This window comes from Kryptolebias marmoratus, linkage group LG14, assembly GCF_001649575.2.
Source record: "Kryptolebias marmoratus isolate JLee-2015 linkage group LG14, ASM164957v2, whole genome shotgun sequence".
In the NCBI taxonomy this organism is placed as follows: domain Eukaryota; kingdom Metazoa; phylum Chordata; class Actinopteri; order Cyprinodontiformes; family Rivulidae; genus Kryptolebias; species Kryptolebias marmoratus.
The window spans coordinates 16,128,743-16,148,828 of record NC_051443.1 but is presented as its reverse complement, the minus strand read 5'-3'; the positions used below and the strand labels follow the sequence as shown (position 1 = coordinate 16,148,828).

General features: G+C 40.3%; 2 protein-coding genes across 6 annotated transcripts in view; one reads left to right on the top strand and one right to left on the bottom strand.

Annotated features, from left to right (window-relative positions):
• The first annotated feature begins 347 nt into the window (after window positions 1-347).
• On the top strand, window positions 348-12,970 carry rab14l (RAB14, member RAS oncogene family, like). 2 transcript variants are annotated; one of them, XM_017407659.3, is made up of 8 exons: window positions 348-490; window positions 6,159-6,217; window positions 6,848-6,901; window positions 7,549-7,726; window positions 8,705-8,771; window positions 10,022-10,109; window positions 10,446-10,476; window positions 10,592-12,970. In XM_017407659.3, exons 2-8 carry the CDS (start codon window positions 6,166-6,168, stop codon window positions 10,767-10,769), a joined length of 648 nt encoding a protein of 215 aa, XP_017263148.1. In that variant the 5' UTR covers window positions 348-490; window positions 6,159-6,165; the 3' UTR covers window positions 10,770-12,970. The 2 variants fall into 2 exon arrangements, with proteins under 2 accessions (XP_017263148.1, XP_017263149.1); XM_017407660.3 differs by lacking the exon at window positions 348-490 and adding an exon at window positions 498-639.
• abl1 (c-abl oncogene 1, non-receptor tyrosine kinase) overlaps window positions 12,690-20,086 on the bottom strand; it is a 31,191-nt gene continuing 23,794 nt past the window's right edge. For all 4 annotated transcript variants that reach the window (XM_037979625.1, XM_017407657.3, XM_017407656.3 and 1 more), the window contains 8 exons: window positions 19,203-19,475; window positions 18,884-18,968; window positions 17,906-18,083; window positions 17,220-17,404; window positions 16,927-17,079; window positions 16,730-16,819; window positions 16,462-16,590; window positions 12,690-16,194 (listed from right to left, as the gene is read on the bottom strand). In XM_037979625.1, the coding sequence (XP_037835553.1) occupies window positions 14,510-16,194; window positions 16,462-16,590; window positions 16,730-16,819; window positions 16,927-17,079; window positions 17,220-17,404; window positions 17,906-18,083; window positions 18,884-18,968; window positions 19,203-19,475 (2,778 nt within the window). In that variant the 3' untranslated portion in view covers window positions 12,690-14,509. The remainder of the gene's footprint in view (window positions 16,195-16,461; window positions 16,591-16,729; window positions 16,820-16,926; window positions 17,080-17,219; window positions 17,405-17,905; window positions 18,084-18,883; window positions 18,969-19,202; window positions 19,476-20,086) is intronic.

Sequence of the window (20,086 nt, the reverse complement as noted above, 5' to 3'; positions counted from 1 at the left end):
AGTTTTGAAAGGTGATGCTTTTTTTATTCTTTCATTTTGTGTTAAAAGTTTACTTTTTTTCTTTTGCTGTAGTCTACATATTATCAAGCAAATACTGAAAATAATTGCAGTCTGATCTGATAATCTGATGAGAGTAAAGTAAGCACACATATTTATGTTGTAATCAGATTACCTAATAGTGATTACATGTAATTCGTTACTACCCAACCCTGCAACCCACCTGTGAAGGTGTCTGCTTTCTACCAAACAGTGCACACACACACACACACACACACACCCCACTGGTCCACAACATGCTAACTGATGCTAACTGCTAAATACAGGTCCTTTGTCCCAGAAGCCCATTGAATAGAGCGGAGGAAACCCTGTGCCGGAGAGCAGCCATCTTGGATAGACAGAGCATATTTGAGCCAGGAGAACCCGCAAACCTCTTCTGAACAGCTCCAGAACTTAAAGCTAAAAAAACAAACAAAAAACGATTAAATTCCTGGTAAGGACAGACGATGAGAAATACACTCTTACGCACGTGCTACGTCTAATAAAACATATAAATCATCAAACAGTAGGAACTGTGTGTGTAGCTTCAGTTGTGTTTGGCAGGAGGGTTCAGCTAACGGAGGCTTGCTAACAGAATACCAGGTAGATACTTCCATTAATATAAACTGTCAGCCTGTTAGTAGTTTGAAGATGAGGTTGTGTGCGAGACATGACTTGTTCATCTTAAATTAACAAGCTAAATTAGCAACGTGTTTACCATTAGCTGAAAAATTAGCATGCTAAAGCTAGTGCTAGCTGTCGGTAGTTTGTTATGATGGCTTTTTGTGGAATCAAGCTGAGGCCAAGTTTGTTTTCGAGGGCAGATATTCTAATAGATAATATTCAATTGACTTTATGCCTACTGGTGGTGGCAGTAACATTACGTGATGATGTTTTTAGGGGGTTGTTGTCAATGAATATACGTTTATGTCAGGTTATTAGCTGTAGCTAACGCAAACTTGGCTATGAAAAAACGCTAATAAAGGGTTGTTAGTTTTATCAGATTCAACCATCATGCTAGACATTCAACTCGGCTTCTGGTTTTATTTCCTCTTCCGCTTGTTAATGTTGATTTCTTTTTTATTTGAGTGCATGATAAAAGCATAATATTAGTCAAAGCAGTGCTGTCATTTTACCGGGTATGGCTAACATTCGGGATCAAGGGAGGTGTGTGTCAATAACACATTTCCATTTGCCAGGTTGGATGCCCCAGTCAAGTTTATTGATTTATTTTATTTTTTTACAGTTTCTGGTCATTCTTGTTACTTGTAAGGAAGTGATGGCGATATGATCATTTTTAAAGACAGGTTGTTCATTGCTAATTCTTAGCATGCAGCGTGTTAGCTTTGGCTTTGCTTGTACACACTGCAGATGTATTTACATTAGGAACATAATTTGTCATCACTTATTTGATATGGCTTTGGGGAATTGGTATGGGTCTGCTTTTTACAACCTTAAAGTGCTGCATCCTTTCTGTTTTTAGTACCTCTGCTCTGTGCAGAAAGAAGCTTTTTCTTGAGCTGCAAACACTTATGCTTTGTTGTTTTGTTTTGCTTTTTTACTTTGATTATCTGAACCGGTCATCATTTTGAAATCTGATATATTTTTTTTAACGCAATGGTGTAAAGTGCTGTGGTCTCTTTTAAGTAAATGTGGTTATCTGTTTTTTACATTGCACCCAGAGCTTTGCAGGGGGTCACATGATTTCATCAACCAGTGGGCCTGAACATCAGGCAGAAATCTTACCTAACCCTTGTCCTGATTTCCTGATCTTAACACAGGAACTTGTTTAAGTAAAACAGATCATGTAAAAATTGTCTAGATGATTGTCGGATAGTTGTGTTGTCTTCTGTTGTTTGTTTATGGCTCTGTCAACTGTAAGCTGAACAGTAGCTTAATAAGTTGGGTGTAAACTAAGAAGAATAGGGGCTATTTATTGCGATAAAAATAATGTATGGTTGAAAAGCTGTTTCAGTCTTTTCAACTCTGGGAAACGGGTGGGAGTGCATGTTTTGTTGGATTACTGTTTTTTTATATATATAAATAAATCTGGCTTTTTGTGCATGGATTTTGCTAACAAGGCCACCTGATTTTTATAACCTCATCAAACACAACATATTTTGATACCATTAGACAGGTCTTTTAAAGACAAATCCAAAACTTTTTGAATTTTTAAAAATCATTCTACTGGTTACCAATTTATTGTCAAAAAACGACCCTCAGAATGGGTCTAAATGAACACAACTCTTAAATGGGCAGCAATAGAAAGTGCTGTTTTTACCTTCCTGGAACTTCCTGTTCTCATGCTGGGCTGAAGCTGAGGAATCGCTCTGATTGGCTGTAAATTTTCAGATTATTTCTTTGTGGATAACACCTGAGCAGAGCAATGGAAAGTGCCAGCTCCAGCTCGGCTCTTTGCCGTGGAATCAGCTGTAAATCCTCGCAATCCCGGCATTCGTCAAAAAAGATCGTCGATCTTTTAGGATTTTATTCGTTTTTCATTTTTACACATGGATAACAATGTTGGTATCAAAATTGAGCTTATTTTACACACATTTTTCTAATGTAGGTTATTAAATGTTTTATTTCATCTGAGTTGAGAAATTAATGAATGAATTAGCGGGGTCATTGCCTGACCCAGTTAGCTATACCGCTACTTTGCATTGTTTATTTAACGGATTAAGAACATATAGAGGATGAATGGGTTGTGAGGATACAGGTGTGGGAAGAAATGTTAATAAAATGTAATCACTTTAAAAGGTCATTAGAAGTTTTGCACTTTTAAGATAAAAGGTTGTAAATTACTGAGCAAATGGCAACTCAAAATTGTTTAAAACTGTTTGCGACCATTGAGGCGTGCGGCTGCAATTTTTGAAAATCACATCTTATTTCCATGTGCACGGCTCGCAAAAGTGTATTCTAGGCGTTTCACGTTGTTTTGTTGCCCACTTCGTACCCAACCTGGCAGCAGCCTCCACATTTAAGAATAGGTCTATGTACTGGAGTACACTTTTGAAATGACAATATGCAAATTTAAATGAGCTTTCTTTCTTTTTCTACGAGGAACGTTTTTAAGAAGAAATGCTGTGGAGCCGTTTCTCTGGAGCGAGACTCAGCATGTTGCAGAATAATAAGAACGCTGAGGCTGCAGTCTGGTCACATGGTCATGACTTGTCTACTTCTTGATAGACACTCATGATGTTAATTTCTCTGAGCTCACATCTAGTTTTTCCTCCTGCAGGATCCAAATAGTCTAACAGATTATCTCGCCGTCACGTATAGAGAAATAGTGGCCGCACAAGGGTCACGTGATGAAAGGCAGCCTAGAAAAAAGCCACAACTCTCTACCCTCCTAGTTTAAACAACATCAGTAGTGTTTTATCGTTTTTTTTTTTTCATCTTCAAACTTAAATACTGACTCATGATTGTGTGAGTCATGCACACAGCAGTTTTATGCACTTCCTTTGTGCTTGTTAGGCTGTCATGTCAGCAAGCAGATATGATAGAAGTAATTAATGAGGGGAAAATATAATATTCTAGAGTCCACTTAAAGAATATGCACATGACAAGCTATGCACTTTATTAGGTGTACTTTGTTAAAGAGATTGGTTGTAACTGTAAGACTAAAGTAACAAAGATATAACAAGGTTCGTATCCAGATGGCATATGATGGAGGGAACACGTTTACACAAGCCGTTAAGTTCAGCTCAGTTCTTGTTTGCCGGAGTAATTGCCAAACACCGGCTCAAGTTGCAAAGTTTGTTGAAGCCCGTTAGCGTGAGCCAAGTCATCTCTTGGACCACCAGCGGAAACAAACTCGCCAAGGCTACTTTTAGCTGCGCAAGTTGTTTACAGAGTTTCTCTCTGAATCTTTCAAAGTCTTTCGAGGCAATCTGCTGGCTTCCTTAGACACGTTCCACTGCTTGGCGTTTTATAACGTACGCGATTGCTTTTTTGTACAGAGCCCTGAGATGACTTTTGTTGTGAATAAGTGCTGTATAAATATACTGAACTGAAATGAATTAAATATAAATTTAATATTATTTAATAAATGTAACTTTGCAGAATTAGTTTTTTTTTGTTCATCTATTAGGCATTAGTTTTTCTTACTGAAAGGATTGAACGTGACCTAACATCTAAGAAAAGGTTTCTCAACGTCTTTTAGAGTTTTTTTTCTTCAGACATTGGCTTCTTCATCGCTGATTTTCAGTCCAACACCTGACCATTTTTAGGAGGAATGTTATTTTGTTTGTTAAACCACCTCACTCTGACCTAGGGATCATTTGGGCATGAAAAACTCCTAAACTCAAACAATCAACCAGACTTGTTTACTCATAACAGAGTTCATTATGTGTTCGAGTGATTCATAGGTCACTTTAAAGAGGCTCAGATGGTCCGGTTCAACGACTGGACTAAAATGGAGTCAAATAATAATAAAAAAAGCCAGAAATTAGATGCATTTTGGAAAGCTCTTCAAAAGAACTTTGAACTATTGCTCTCATTAAAAATTTACAAAAATTACAACAATGTCTGGCTTCTTTGAAGTAGAGAAAGAAATAAGAGGTGGCTCAGAATTTGTGCTGTACTGTTTATGCAAAATGTCTTAAATAATTGTGTTCTCAGTGACGTAATGTTGTAAGAAAAAATTGCCTAAATTTTTAATTTTTTTAATGCTTTCTACATGTATATTCCTGGACTCGGGAACAAATGCAGCCCAGATTGTGTTCAATCTTAATGGGACAAAATGCTTTAGTGTCCTTTTAAAATTCACTGTTACTTACTTTCCTTCAGGTCCACCGGTTTTATTGTTTCAGAATGCTTTTTTTTTTTAGTGTTCGCTTTCTTGTGCCAATATTTGGTTTGTTTGTTTGTTTGCTTATCACAGCCCATCCACATTTTTAGTGGTTGTGTCAGGACTAATCCAGCCAGTTAGACACGGTGGCCGAGGTGCAGAGGTACGAGTGCAGCGCCTGGTCTGGGTTCTGCTGTGACGCAGAGATTTTAGTGCTGTGACAGGTGGCACAATTTTCACTGAGCTCCTGACTGAACAAAAAGACCGCTTCATGCTAGACAACCTTTGGACAATGACCAAAAAAAACATTAGACTGCTGAATGATTTTTTTAATTTACTCTAAAATCTCTTCTTTTTTTTCTCTACAACAGCACTTCATTACAGTATTATCTAGCAGCCGTAGTTCAGCACAGTTCCAAAATAACCTTTATCTAAAACAAAAAAATCACTTTACATTGTGAATATATTTGAATATATTTAATTATGCTCTCCTGAACCTGCTGCTAATTGGTATCGGGGGATATTTGGTATAAATAAAAAAAATAACTGGCTTTATGTCTGGCTGAGGCTAATGAGAGGAAATCAAATAAACATCCAGCAGGCAGATGTCAGCAGCAATAAAAGGAAAATGGTGCTGCTGGTGTTAACGCGTTAACATGGTCAAGTTTCCCAAAGAAAGTTGGTCTTTCTGAACAAGTGATGGACAGACATTAAGTCCAAACCCCCAAGGCAGAAAGAAATACTTGAGTATTTTAAACACATTCAGTATGAATTTGTAGATGGTTGCTTGGATGCAATATTTAAGTTGGTTTATAATGTCACATTGCAAATAAATACTTTTAAATGTACTGTGTGATCTGGAAAAAAAATACACCAGTTCAAAACCAGACCAGCTCTTCAGGTGTTCAGTTCTTATATTTGTGTAAATAAGGTTTTGACAGAAAGAGGTGATGTGTGTATCAAGCCTGAAGGATATATATATATATTTTTTTTTTTTTTGCATGTGTTGTAAACAAACCAGGACTTCAGGATAAACTTGAACATGCTGGATTTCCAATTGGTGTCGGCTGTTTCTTGCTAAGAAAAGTATCACACTGGAGGTGTTCTTGTGTAAAGGTGGAGCAATAAAAATAAACTGCATGTTCTGCAAACTTCAGAACAGTCTGAATAAGTAACTTGCAGTCATGAACTCATTTATCTTGAGTTCACGACTGCAAGATAAACGAGGCATAAAAAATTACATTTGCCACATAATCTGTTTATTTTATTGCATTAGCTAAAAAAAATGTTGAAATGACTAAATGTTTCCCCCCATTTGTTTGCCTTCCAGAGCCACGATGGCCACTGCACCATATAACTACTCCTACATTTTCAAATACATCATCATTGGTAAGTAAACAGCACCTGGAGCTACATTAATTCCTCCTGTAGAACGTCTGAGGCACTTTGTGGCATACATGCAGCTTGTACCCTAAGGGCACAAATTTTAATTTGCGTACAAGTTCAAATGCTTGCATAAGCATGAATTCTGAAAACTGCCAACTTTAAGTTTATCCTGTGAAATGTTAAACACGTCACTGCTTCAGAGCTGAGATGTTGAGTCACAAATCCTCACTGTGATCTGTTAAATATCTCAAGATTCTGCTTGTTTAGTTTCCTTTTTTAACATCGAGATTCTATTTAAAGTATTGATTTTTGTCAACATAACTCAGCCTTAACACATACATTTTATAGAAATTGTTGCTTGTAGTGGTTATTTTTTGTTGTTGTTGTTTTTTAATTGCCAGCATGGTGTTGGCAAGTGTGTACAAACCTGTTCAAGGAAAGAAATCACAACTTATATCGGATTGTACGCAGTACGTTTCTCTTTCCTGATTTTGGTTTCCTGTGTCTCAAAAGGACACGTGACATTTTAGGTGTTGCTGACTGACAGAGGAGTTGCTACATCATGTAAAGGGACAGAATTGTTTTTTCGTTTCCTCAGCTGACCAGAGTTTCTCTTTGCGTCTCTCTGCACAGGGGACATGGGAGTAGGAAAGTCCTGTTTGCTTCACCAGTTCACAGAAAAGAAATGTAAGTGCCGCCCTGATTGAATTTATTTATTTTTTTCCGCCCCCTTTAAATCTGAGTGTGTGCGCTTCCAATACATGCGAGGTTGTCTCTGGAGTGCCTAAATTGCTTTAGTTTTTTTTTTTTTTTTTTTTAAACGCCACCGGAAGTCTGTATCAAAGAAGACGAGTGTGAGCTCACAATGAGAGTCTCTTCTCCTGTGTATGAGCCAGCTGCAGCCTCCCATTGCCATTCAGCTCAGTCATGTTCGGTGCTGCCATCAACGAGCCAGATGCTGCGCTCCTCATTCACGCGTTCATGATCACATCCTGCCCCTATCCAAACACACACACTTACTTGAGTGATTCAGGGAAGGGGTTTTCAATGTCAATTTGAAAGAAATTTGACACTTTTTGATTGTTTACACTTCGAGTTTACACAGCTCTATGGTTCTAACGGTGGGAATTAATGACTGATGCATCTGCTGCGAGTTAACAGCAGAAGTCAGGTCGGTTGGTTGAGTGTTAAATTAAAGTTAGATATAGCTGGATAAAGGAACAATTTGAACTGTCACCCTGTTTAAAAAAATGGTAGAAAGCTGATCAGCCATCAAAGGCTAACTGTCATTTTTATCCAATTGAATTTACTTTATTCCTACCTTCTCTCCACAGTTATGGCAGACTGTCCTCATACAATTGGCGTGGAGTTCGGTACAAGGATAATCGAGGTGAGCGGACAGAAGATCAAGCTGCAGATTTGGGACACAGCAGGACAAGAGCGCTTCAGGGCCGTCACGCGCTCCTACTACCGCGGAGCCGCAGGAGCACTTATGGTCTACGACATTACCAGGTAAAGCCTGCTTTTTCCATGAGTGGGGGTTCTTCTACACTGATCCTGACATAAGCTTTTACAAAAACCCTCCATGTTAGAGGTTAAAATGAAAACAAACACACAATCCAGAACAAATGTGAGCCTTTTCTATCACAGCTTGCATTCAACACTTTTCCTTCAGATGTTAGATGGCATCATAGGTATGCTAAACAAACACAGCTCGACATGTGAAATGTCTGCTCAGACTGCAGGAAACTCCCGTTGTCCCAAGAGGTAAAGAAACTGCATAACTGGAACTCCAGATATAAATTGTTTATGTTGCTGGGAATAGAAGTATTACTGGGTTTGCTTCTATTGGTCTAATCCGCAGTGGGGAGAGTCGGAGAGTTTGTTCTGCCTTGCACAGTTGCTGTGAACCTACATGTTTATATCCTGTTATTTGGAGGGTGTGGCAGCAAAAGCTAAATGTTATCTGTGTCTTGTTTTTATTCCCCCTTGTGGTGTCTAAAAGTGAAACTTGGTTCAGTACAAGTTGTAGCCGGCATTAATTGTTACAAGATGGGGAATTTACATACATTTTAAAAATGTTGTGCTTCTGGCAACAAATGCTGTGAACATCAAACCTATGGAGGTTTTTTCAGCAGCCAGTTCTACTTTTTATACATTTTGTATTTTTGGCCCAACTCCTTTTGAACCTAAATGTATTAACATGATGGTTCTCGTCAGGACCAAACAAGAACAGAGTTTAATATTGATGAGAAAGTGGAAATTTAGGCTACGGCTTCCAATAAGTGACAGAAATAACCTGCTGTTGGAGCTCATGGGTGATTCAAACAGTAGGGTTAATGGGTTTTCACCCGAGTTCAAGTTAAATTCTTCACTTGCAGTAATGCAGTCCTTACTAATATGAAGCTGCTGCCTCTGTCTGATCTGTGCAGTGATGGCGGGATATTATGTCCTGTTGTCATGGTAACATCTGTACTTGTTTTTACACAGGAGAAGCACTTACAACCACCTCAGTAGCTGGCTGACTGATGCCAGAAACCTCACCAACCCCAATACTGTAAGTATACAGATTGATTTCTCATCACGCCTGAATAGTTATGCTGTTTCTGTATCTAAAAAAAAAACAAAAACTGGATGACCATACATATGTAAAACACGTTTTCTTTTTAATCCATGTCTTTGATTTAAATCTTTGCTCTTTAATTGCTTCATTTCCAGTTCTTCTCTTGTTGCTTTCCCTCAGTTCTATTTAAAGCCACAGATCCTGTTCATTTCTTAACTAGGTTTTCTTGGTAAATATGATTAACTCTAAATCATCCTGCTTTCCATCAAAGAAATCTGTGCAACAGGCCACTTCCTGTTTAATGTGTGTGTTTGTTTTCTTTTCGGTCTTCAAAATCTTTTCTTGATCTTAAACCCAAACAAAAGTTTTATCCATAAGTCCAGCCACTACAGAAAACTTAGTCATATGTAGTACATGACTAAGTTTAAATCATATGTTAATAAAGAAAAAAAATGGCATTTTAAAAAAGAAAAATCATAAGGGGCTTTACAGATTCAATGATAAATATTGCATTTAAATCGTCATTATGTTTTATTGCATAAAAGCAAAAGAACAAATTGAAGGGATTTTAATAAGATCTTGTCAATGTGTTCTTGAGGCCAAAAAAAAAAAACCAAAAAAAACTTATTGTTCTGAATCCACAGAAAGCCACATTGCTTATATACTGTATTGAGAATCTACAATAATACACTCAGTTATTTAACTGCAATTCAAACCAACTGAAGTTACTTTTAGAGGCCAGGTGGGGGCACTGTTGTAGCATAATCGTGGCTTTTGTCCCAAGTGACAACATAATTCTGCTTTTGGTTTAAAATGCCTGATCCTTTGACTTGCATTATAATCATGACCTAAATAAAGACCTCCTAATTCAGAAAAATACTCAAAGAATGTTTAGGATTTTTTTTTCTTTGTTCAAAGAAATAATGCAAATGCTGTGGGGACTTTATGACCTGAGGCTGTATCTAAACACAAACACAGGTCACACAGTTGTCCCAGCTGAGTTACTGCTACCAGGAACAAGCTCATAACATCAGTCTAATTGCAGATCTCATGGTGACGTAGTTACTAGTGATTCTGTCGTCATATTCACCTCAGTGCATCAATTATTCTCTCAATAGACAAGTCCTCCATGCAGTTAAACCTTCCCATATTTCATTGAGTTTCTCTCTTCTAGAATCAATGAGCAGATTTCTCCTCGACGGACTCTGCTTCTCACCTGTCCCCTTCCTGTCTGTCATCATCAGGTGATCATTCTCATAGGAAACAAGGCGGACCTGGAGGCCCAGAGGGACGTCACGTATGAGGAGGCGAAGCAGTTTGCCGAAGAGAATGGTGAGCCACGCATCAGCCGAACAATGTTTGCGCCTTCGTTTCATCGTGACCTTTAGCTGTCTCTTTCTGCAGCTCCTTTAAGACATGAAAACACTTTCTCTCCAGAATGGTGCTTGGTTTCAGCCAAACAACATTTTCTGAACATGAGTAAATGTTTAAAGTTAAAGAGTTCTGGCTCCTCTATTCTGCAAAGAAGCACTCAGTTGTTTTAACAAGAATTAACTTTTCTGAGAAGATAAGAACCAGGAGGAGTTTTAAAAAGAAAGAGAAGTAGTACGCTATTAATAATAAGGATTGGAGTATGTTTTATTGACTGTCATTGTTATGTTTTTTCAGGCTTGTTGTTTCTGGAAGCCAGTGCAAAAACGTAAGTCTGTGAAACTCTGATGTTTCAGTCACTTTGAACTGTTCATTTCCTTCATTGTTAAACCCTCATTTAGCAAGTTCTTCACCTTTTTATCGTAAACCTTTCTGTGTTTCAGAGGTGAAAACGTCGAGGACGCCTTCCTTGAAGCTGCTAAGAAAATCTACCAGAATATCCAGGATGGCAGCTTGGACCTGAACGCCGCCGAGTCAGGGGTCCAGCACAAGCCCTCGGCGCCGCAGGGCGGTCGGCTAACCAGCGAACCTCAGCCCCAGAGGGAAGGATGCGGCTGCTAATGACCAAGCAAAAGCCCCACCCCCCACCCCCCATGCCCTCCCTTCTATCTGCTCTGCTCGCCTTCCCCCCCTCAAGCGACCCCCTCAATCCATTCTGACACCTTCGTTCGTTCATCCCTCACCGCACCAGGAGCTGCATGAGAGCGGGGGGGCTGCAGAGAAAAGGGGGCAGCAAATATCAACTTGGGCCAGACTGATCTGGGCTGTGTGGACTACATCTCCCTGTCCTCCTCCTCTTCCTCTTTGCCTGTCTCCCTTTGTTGCTGTGTCAAACCTCTTAAAACTGTCGGTGTATTTTCATCCCATTAATGCTCCTGTTTCACTCCCCTCCCCCCTCCCCCCTGTCAGTAGTATCATAGATATCACCATAAGTTACACTGGTCACTGACACTTTAGATAGATGTAATGTTCCAACAAAAATAACAAACGCAAGACTGTTTTTTTTATGTTTGGTTTTATAGCTATGTATGAAATGTAAACACTGCATTAAGCTACAGTCACCACTCATCATTTTTGTATAAATCAAATCTAAATTGTATTCCCCCCCCCAACTCCTCTCGTTGCATGGTTTATGATTTCATCATTTTATCAGGTCATGCAGATGAGATATCCCCCACCCGTGTTTAATTTGTGTGGGGACAGAAAGCAATGAAGTAGTGTAACAAATAGCCGCGCAAGTAGATGCTTCAAAATGTGTGTCCAAGAATGTGCATTCGAGTGAGCTTTTTTTTTTTCCAGCAGAATTTAAACCTGCTTGTGGCTTTTCTTTCTGTTTTTTGCTGCTGGGCACGAAAGTAAATCGCTTTGCCAAATCTGATAGAACTCAGGAGAGAGAAAGAGAGAGAGAGGGGAAAAAATAACATGAAATAAATGTAAAGAATTACCCTTTTTAAGTAATATTTGGGTAATTCTTTTGGTCTCTGCTGAGGTGTCACAAGGAGTTTGTGGTGTTTTTCTAGTCGATCTGAGCGTTGGATGGGTAGTTCTTTGTACGAAGTTGAAATGTCACTTTAACGAGTCTTTTCTGTTTTTGATGAAAAGAAAAAAAACTTACATCAGTTTGCACCAGCTCTCCCTGATTTATCTAACCCCGAAACTCTTCCCCATAGTCATATCAACATGTCTGTACCAGCTTCTCTTTGTCATTGTTTGTTGCCTTATTCTAATAAGTATTCTTCAGTCTTCGTTTCGCCGCAGTCGCTCTTCATGCTGCTGTTTGGATTACCCGGCTTGGATGAAATTTGACCAAGAGTCAGCAGCATGGTCTTAAACTCACATTTTTGACTATTTGTGTGTAAAAACAAATCTATTTCTCACTCCTTTATTGTGATGAAGCTGCACTGAATAGCTGATTTGTTGTTGCTCTGCCTCGTTGAACCACCTCCAAGCAGCAGCATGACTCCCTTTTGAAACATGAAGTTGTGAAAATCAAGTTATGTTTGTTTTTCAGTACAATTTCTCTGTAACATAGCAGTCCCCCTTACTATCCAGCTGTATATATATTTGCTTCTTAACTGCTGGTGATGGCCTCGCTACTGTACTTTGGATTTAGAAATTTATTTGGTGGCTCTGCCAAGATCTTGTACAGTTAGTGTGCTCGTGGGTTTGCCTGTAATTCATGCTTGGGAAATTCTGTAACATAGTTTCTATTAATAACTGTAAGTAAAGGACAGACGCAGAAGACCCCCCCTCCCCTCAACTACCCCGTCTGCACAATATTGAACTTATTAGAAGGAGAGGAACTGGTTGGAGACGATGTGCAAACCTAGTATTTATGTCAGCGAATCTTGCTTTATTATTTCTGTACAGTGAAGAACGGGGCACGCTTGTGTTGATATTCTGTTTTCTTTCTCCACCCCATCATGGCTCATCTGTCCTGGAGGGGCCTAAATTGCTGTCTTAACTTTTTGGGGGAGCAGGGATTGGTTTGTCATCATTAGAAATTGGTGGGCTGGGCTTCCTTTCTCCTGTGTCCCGCCCTCTTTTGCAGTTTTGAGTGACCACTTCCTGCTTTTTGTCTGTCCACAATTTAAAAAAGCGAAAAAGGAGAGAAAAAAAAAGGTAAATATGTATAAATTTTTAAGGAGCTGTGCTAACATTTAAATGCGTTCTTGCGTGTACATGATTTTAAAATGTTGACATTTTGATTTTCATGATAAAAATACTCTAGTCAGAAAAAAATAAATTATACATAACCTGTACCTGTGTGTCTCTTTCACATTAAAACGACAACAAATCCAGAGTTGGATTTCAAGTAGCACAACTGTTTTGTATTTTATTGCAACTAAAATTGCACCCAGGTTAGAAAGGAAGAAAAACATTTACAAAATGAAGCCAAATTTTGTTTTCAAAACTGGTGATTGAGACTTAGACACAAAAACAGAGAGTAGTGGTATGTTTGATAGAGGGAATTAATTAAAAAGGCAACAATGACAGTACCATTAAAATCAAGGCTGATAGCGGTGATTTTTGTCCTCGGGCTTCGCAGTCAGGCAGGGCATAATGGATGAGACAACTACAGCACAAATACAGAAAACGTCCAAGAGTTGTAGACGAGGAAAACAAAAAAAAAAATCTTACAGTGGAGTTTCATGTGTCTGTAATGGTCATCCTCCTAGGTAAATAATTTTTTTTGAGACAGCAAGTAACAAATAATTCAGTCCAGTGTTTCCCCCAGGATATACTTTTCTTTCTGGGGTGAAAAAGCTTTTGCAACAGCTTTTATACCTCTGAGGAATAAAAGCCTGTCAGGAAAACGCAGTCAGTTTGTTACCCCTGTGAACTGACCAAATAGCTTGTTAGTGATCGCTCTGCTGACTGGCTTACAGAGAAAGTTGTGTTTACATATATAAAAAGGAAGGCAAATGTATTAGCCTCCAGTAGAGCCTGAAGACAAAGTTTTGTGGTATATATATTTTTTTTTTGGTATTGCAAATATTTATATCCAATAAAGCCACTCTCAAGCACACGATGCATCTATATCTGCACCTGTAAGTGCTGAGACCGAAAAGCCCTGCTGGCAGTGTTTAAGGCACTATTTGTTTACCAGAGTGTGCAGAAAAGGAAGGAGGTGGGGGAAAGCTGAAGTCTGTGCCTCACATGTTTGCTCCCTGTGTTACTTTTTCGGCACATAGTTGCCAACGCCGCAGACAGCACCAATACAAAAACAAACACTGGCACAATTTCATCTGTCAGCACGCAACCGATCACTGATGACAAAAAACAGAATGTGACGTGTGTTTGGCAAAGACATCCCACTCTTTGTTTTTGCAGAATTTCTGAAGGTGAAAATGGAAAATACAACTGAAGATGCTTTGTAAGGCACTGTGGGCCAAGATGGGGTGAAGCATTTTCTTTACGAATTGTCGCTGCATAATAAAGACACGTGGGAACAGGCCTTTTCATGAGAACGCTGATGAAAGAAGAGGGGGAAAAAAAAGTAAAAAAAAACAAAAAACAATTTCAAAGATGGAAAGTCATGATGAAGAATTGGCCCCTAGCCTCATTGAAGGCCCCCTATAAACAATGTGCATTCATAGTTATGGCTATCTAACAACATCCACATACAAGTTCCTTTGATTCCATTCATTGTAACCACAGGATTAATTAGGTCAGAGAAGATTGTAGAGTGAACCTACAGTGCCGCTCTTAATCACACCCCCCCCCCCAGTCGCCAAAGCTCTGACGGGGTAATGTAATATAAAGTTTATATAGGTTCCATTATGGTCCTTTTTACAGCGCTACCTCTGAACTATGTCACTGATCTCTTTGACCGATGACAGCAGCTTGCTGAAGTCATGCTGTGCACTGGAGCCCCCCGTGGCGGTGGGACAGATTTGAAGCCCGCGCAAGCTGCTCTCGAGCTTGGTGATAGCCTCCCGAAAGGCAAACTTGTTCCTCATCTGCTGAATGGAGTCGACGTAGCTCACGCAGTACTTGGACAGGTTCTTGCCGGCCTCCAGCACGGCGCTGTGGCTGCCCGTTTGCTCTGAGACCCGGGAGATGGCGGCGCGGAGCAGCTCGGCTCCCTCCAGCACCATCTCGCGCGTCACGGCCGAGTTGGGGGTGCGCTCGGAGGCTTGGCGGGGCGTCGTCTTGCGGAGGGAGATTCGGGTTGTAGCTAGAGGGGTGAACGCAGTTGAGCTCTGGTTGGGAGGGGAGGTGGCAGACGAGCCTCCCTGGCTCTGGGTGGAAGGCAAAGTGGTCGTTGAAGTGGATGAGGTGGGGGATTTTAGTGGCTGAGGTTTAGAGGAGCCCAGGGGCACCTTTTTGGATCCCTCACTGACTGGTGAGCGGGCTTGGTCACTAGCAGCTGTAGTGTTGTGGGAATCTGAAATAGAAGGAAGGCATTTGATTTTAATCTCTGAGGGAGAAGATGAAGGGGAAGATGAGGGGGAAGGGAGTTCTTGAGTGGGGCTACGAGATATCTTGCTTGTTTTGGGACCAGTGGGTGGTGGAGGTGGGGCTGGTTTAGGTTTCTGTATTTTTCCTCTTTCTTTGACAGAGGAGGCGTCTATCGTGTGCTTGTTTCTACGGGCCCTGCACTCGTCTCCAGCTGCTCCCAAAGCAGGAAACACGTTGGGTTTAAGGAGCTCTGCATGGAGAGCACTGGTCTTGGAGTTCTCCAGCCCTGGCAAACCTGGTCTCTTCACCACCTTGGGTGTCAACGCTTTTGGACTGGAACCGGGACTGGGATCTGTATCTTTTCCCAGGAAGGAAGAGGAAGCATCGGGGGATGTGTTCAGGCGTGGCGGGGGAGTCAGGGTGCCTTTTCGGGGGGCGTTCTCTCCTTTCTGCTCATTGGTCCTCTTCCGTGGCAGAGCTGGTTTTCCTCCCAAGGTGCTTGAATCAAAGTGGCGCTGGCCCAGATCTCTTGGCAGTGTGACAGATTTCCACTCTGTGCCATCTCGGCCATTAGTCATGCTGGAGGACCAGAGGAAGCGGCTTGAATTCGAAATAGACTCCTCTTCACTCGGTGGCGTCGTGGCTGCCTTGCCTCCTGGACCAGGCACCGCAAGAGATCCCTTCTTTCGGGGGAACAAAGGTCCTGGGTAGTTAGGACCACCACTGCTGATGCCTCCTGCTCCATTATTGGTAGTACCCAAGAACTTCGAGGAGTCAGTGCCATGTGTGACGTCATTTAGAGACAAAGGTGCACCATTGTTGAAACCGTCACTGTCTCGAGGATCAGGAGTCACAACCCTCCTGTCAGAGTGACTCTCCTCTCTGAAAGAAGAGTGGCGTTTGGGTGGATCCGGGGCGTTCTTTTTCTTTTTCTTGATGAGGCTGAGGAAACCGCTGCTACGCGTCTTGTCCTTGTCTCTGGGTAGCAACCGCTCATCTTCATTTAGGTTGTTGTCCAGCAGGGGGCGCTCTTTCCTAGGAAGCATTGGTGATGACACCACCACCTCTGGGTCCACTGGGTCTGAGGAACAGCATAAACATGCCAAGAAAATGGGGACGAAAACAGAAAGAGTTATCTAGTTGATTAAAGTACAATAAAATTTTGACAGAATGCAATAAACAATGGAAAGTTTCAAAATTTAAGTCATATTAAAAAGAAAATACAATGCAAAGTTAGTGCTATATTATACAGACCAGCTTGAGTTAAAACAAAATGATCAATGACAATTAAGACAAAGGAAAATGCATATAATTATAACAAGCAACAAAGGCATGATGTGCATCCCACCTGGACTATCTCTGTCCCGGTTTTCCATGTTTCTGCGAGGAAGTCTGGTCTTGGTGGGCAGCTCAGGAGCCTGCTGAATGTGGCTTAATGTAGTCTTCTTCCCCTTCTTCCCCAGCTCCTTTTCAACCTCTTTAATTACACAGATGAAGTTTTGATATTTCAACAATCATCAAACACCATTATGCTTCTTTTAAAACAATCTGTGGGTATTTTTTTAAATATTGTGCAAAACTATAAATGTTTTAGGTGTTAAAAAAGCAACACCGACCATCAGAGATGCTGGATTCCTGAAACATGGTCTCAAAGGCTTGATGCGTTTCGGCGAAAGTCGGGCGTTCTGCAGGGTTCCACCTCCAACCTGAGAGTAAGGAAGAGTATGACTCAAAAAGAAACTTTTAATTTGTAAATAAACATCATAAAAAAGAAAACAGAAGCAATGTATATGGATGCATTTTTTGTACTCACAGGCTGTCATTAGCTCATAGACCTTCTCTGGACAGCCTTCCGGTCGTTCCATGCGGTAGTCTCTTTGCAGCAGCTCATAGACCTGGGACAGGTCAATACCAGGGTAGGGAGACATGCCATAGGTGGCAATCTCCCATAGCAGTACACCAAATGCTGAGGGAGAAAGAACAAGACAGTTAGTTTGGGTTCAAGAGTTCACAAAGAAAATTAGACAATGCTGTATATAAGAAAAACAGCAATCAAATACGGAACAAAGTCAAATTTAAGCATTGTCTGAGCGAGAATAAACTTACCCCAGACATCTGATTTAATAGAGAATGTGTTGTAGGCCAGACTTTCTGGAGCGGTCCACTTGATGGGGAACTTGGCACCAGCGTGAGCCGTGTACGTATCTCCAGTCATCAGCCTGCTCAGGCCAAAGTCTGCGACCTTCACCAGGTGGTTCTCCCCAACCAAACAGTTACGAGCAGCCAAGTCCCTGCAGGAGAGAAGAAAGAGCCATGAACAAGATGCTATGAGAAATTATATGTGACTTTAAAAGAAAGAAATAAAAAATAAAAAAAAAATGCTGGTAAATTGATTGCAGCACACTGTCGGTGAGATAGAAAAGTGAAGAAAAAAAAAAAAAAAAAACGTCCATGTATTCCATCATGTTTTGTGTGATACTGAGTTACAAGCCGAGTCCTGCCAGGCCCCGGAATTAAAATGCATTTTGGCAACGATAAAAACATAAATCATCTCTCATTGCTTCTTAAAGATCAGGGTAAACGTGCCAGAACAAACTATATTACAACAATGACTTCTCTGTGATTGCAAAAAGAATGCAAGAGAAAAAGGGCCCAGGAATGAGGACGACAAAGATTTAATGTCAGAAATGTTTTGTTTTTAACTCTCATATTATTACAGCTGTGACTAAACACATCAAATTGAAAAAACGGTGATATTAAAGGCTAAAAACAAGTTGGTCCACTGTTTTCACCTGTGTATAAAGTTCTTCTTCTCCAGGTACTCCATGGCAGAAGAGATCTGTGTGGCCATGTACAGCAGCACCACAGCATTGACGTCCTCTCTGTTGCACTCCCTCAGGTAGTCCAGCAGGTTACCGTGGGTCATGAACTCTGTGATGATGTAGAACGGCGGCTCCCGTGTGCACACACCTGTTAGTGGCAAGTATAATAAAACCGGGTTGAAAATTTGGGGTCTGATTTTATTTGAATCAGGTTTTATGAACTGGTACAGCAGCATTAGACGAGATGTTGGCATACATTAATAATATGTTTATTTGAATTTATTTTATCTGGATTATTTTTTTCAATTTGAAGGGGACATGTTGGTACCTGTATGTTTGGATTTTCCTCAGTTTTTAAAAAAAAAAAAAAAAAAAGCTATCGTTATCAGAAATCGTTATCACCATTTTAAAAAATGGTGATAAAAAGGAATACATAAGAAATGAATATACGTTGTTTTTTTCCAGTAAACTATTTGTTCTTACTGATAATGAAGATATACTGAAGAAGGTTATGGTCATATTTTTGTATGAATGTCTGGACAAAAAGCATCTGAAAGCAAATTTATTTCTTCATTTAAAAATATATATATATTGGGAAAGAAAAAGGTTGCCCCTTGATCAGGTTTTTAATTTTGTCCACTTGTGAAAATGAAATGTGGTTGACCCCACTGAGTTAGAAGGTCACACAGCTTTAATGAGAAGTAAGACGGCGTATCGCTGAAGCATCGTTATAAGGTTTGAAGAAACTAAATAAAAATCAGACAGGAGAGTTTGAGCTAAAACCTACAAGAGTGCCGAAGAAAAAATGAATTCCCAGCACATATTTTATCCTTAAAGTTTCTGAAGAGTGTTGTTAAAACCTTGTTTCGTTCTCGTGAACCCGGGATCTCGTCTCGTGAGCTGAGATATCGTTGCACCCCTAAATATATATTTATTTATTTTACATACCCAACAGCTGCACCAGGTTGGGGTGTTTGATCTCTTTCATAACAGCGGCCTCTTTGAGAAACTCCTCCACCTCCATTGTGTCTTCCTGCACAGACATTGTCAAGAAAAGTGAGGAGAGCTATAAGTTAGGTGCAGTTGCAGCTATACAACAGCAGATGGCAGCATTATGCAGCCTGATTGCAGATTTTTGTCTTTCATGACTTAAATATTTCCACCAGTCTAGATGGATTGTGACATTTTCATATTCTCAAAAACTCAAATGTCTGAACTTGAGAGCGCTGCAGAAATAACTTTGATATTTCTCTTTAAAACTTTGTACCTTAAGTGTCTTGACAGCCACAGTGAGGTTGTATTTTTTCCAGACACCTTCGTACACCTCCCCATACTGGCCCCCTCCCAGTTTGTGCTTCATAGTGATGTCAGTGCGCTCCATCTCCCACTTGTCGTAGTTGGGAGAGACTCCATAAATGGTGGGCTTGTTGCGTTTTGTGGCTGGGTAGTGCAGCGTGGTGATGAGGCCGTCCTGCACGGTGGAGTGGTGGTGCACGAGTTCTGCCAATGTGGTGAAACGGCTCTCTGACGAGACGTAAAGCTGGGGGGGGACAAAGAGTTTCTACATCTGAGCAAACGTACATCTTAAAATAAATTTAAAATAGACTTCATTTCACATTTTTCTGAAAGTTATCAAAATTTTCCTTACTTTTCAGCTACTCATATTCAAACAATAACTGTGCTAAAAATGCCACATCTGAAAATGTTAAATGCAGGGATATCTGGAAACAGTTATAACTGGAAAAGTTGTGCTCTTGGCCAATTCCAAGCTTGCGAGGCATTTGTCAGGAAGCTGGTGGACAGAAGGATGTTGGTCAGGGCTCAGCGGACACAGACTTTTCCATTATTCAAGGCTTGCATAATACTAAAACTGGTTTCCTCTAGCATGTTCCGTATGCATTACTTTACATATTATTAGCTTCTATTGTATAAGATAAGGGCACAGAGGAAAGACTTAAAAAAACAACTTTGAAAACAGTTTAAAGATGGGTTAAAATCTAAAGAGAAAAAGACTAATTGGTTCAGGTTTAAAATGTAACTATTTGGCAAATCCAAAGTTTCTAAATGTTTTGTTCAGAGAACCAAAATCTGCTGCTTGTGGGACTGCTGATGTGATCTTCAGTTATTGGAGAAGCTTATCAATCAGACTTT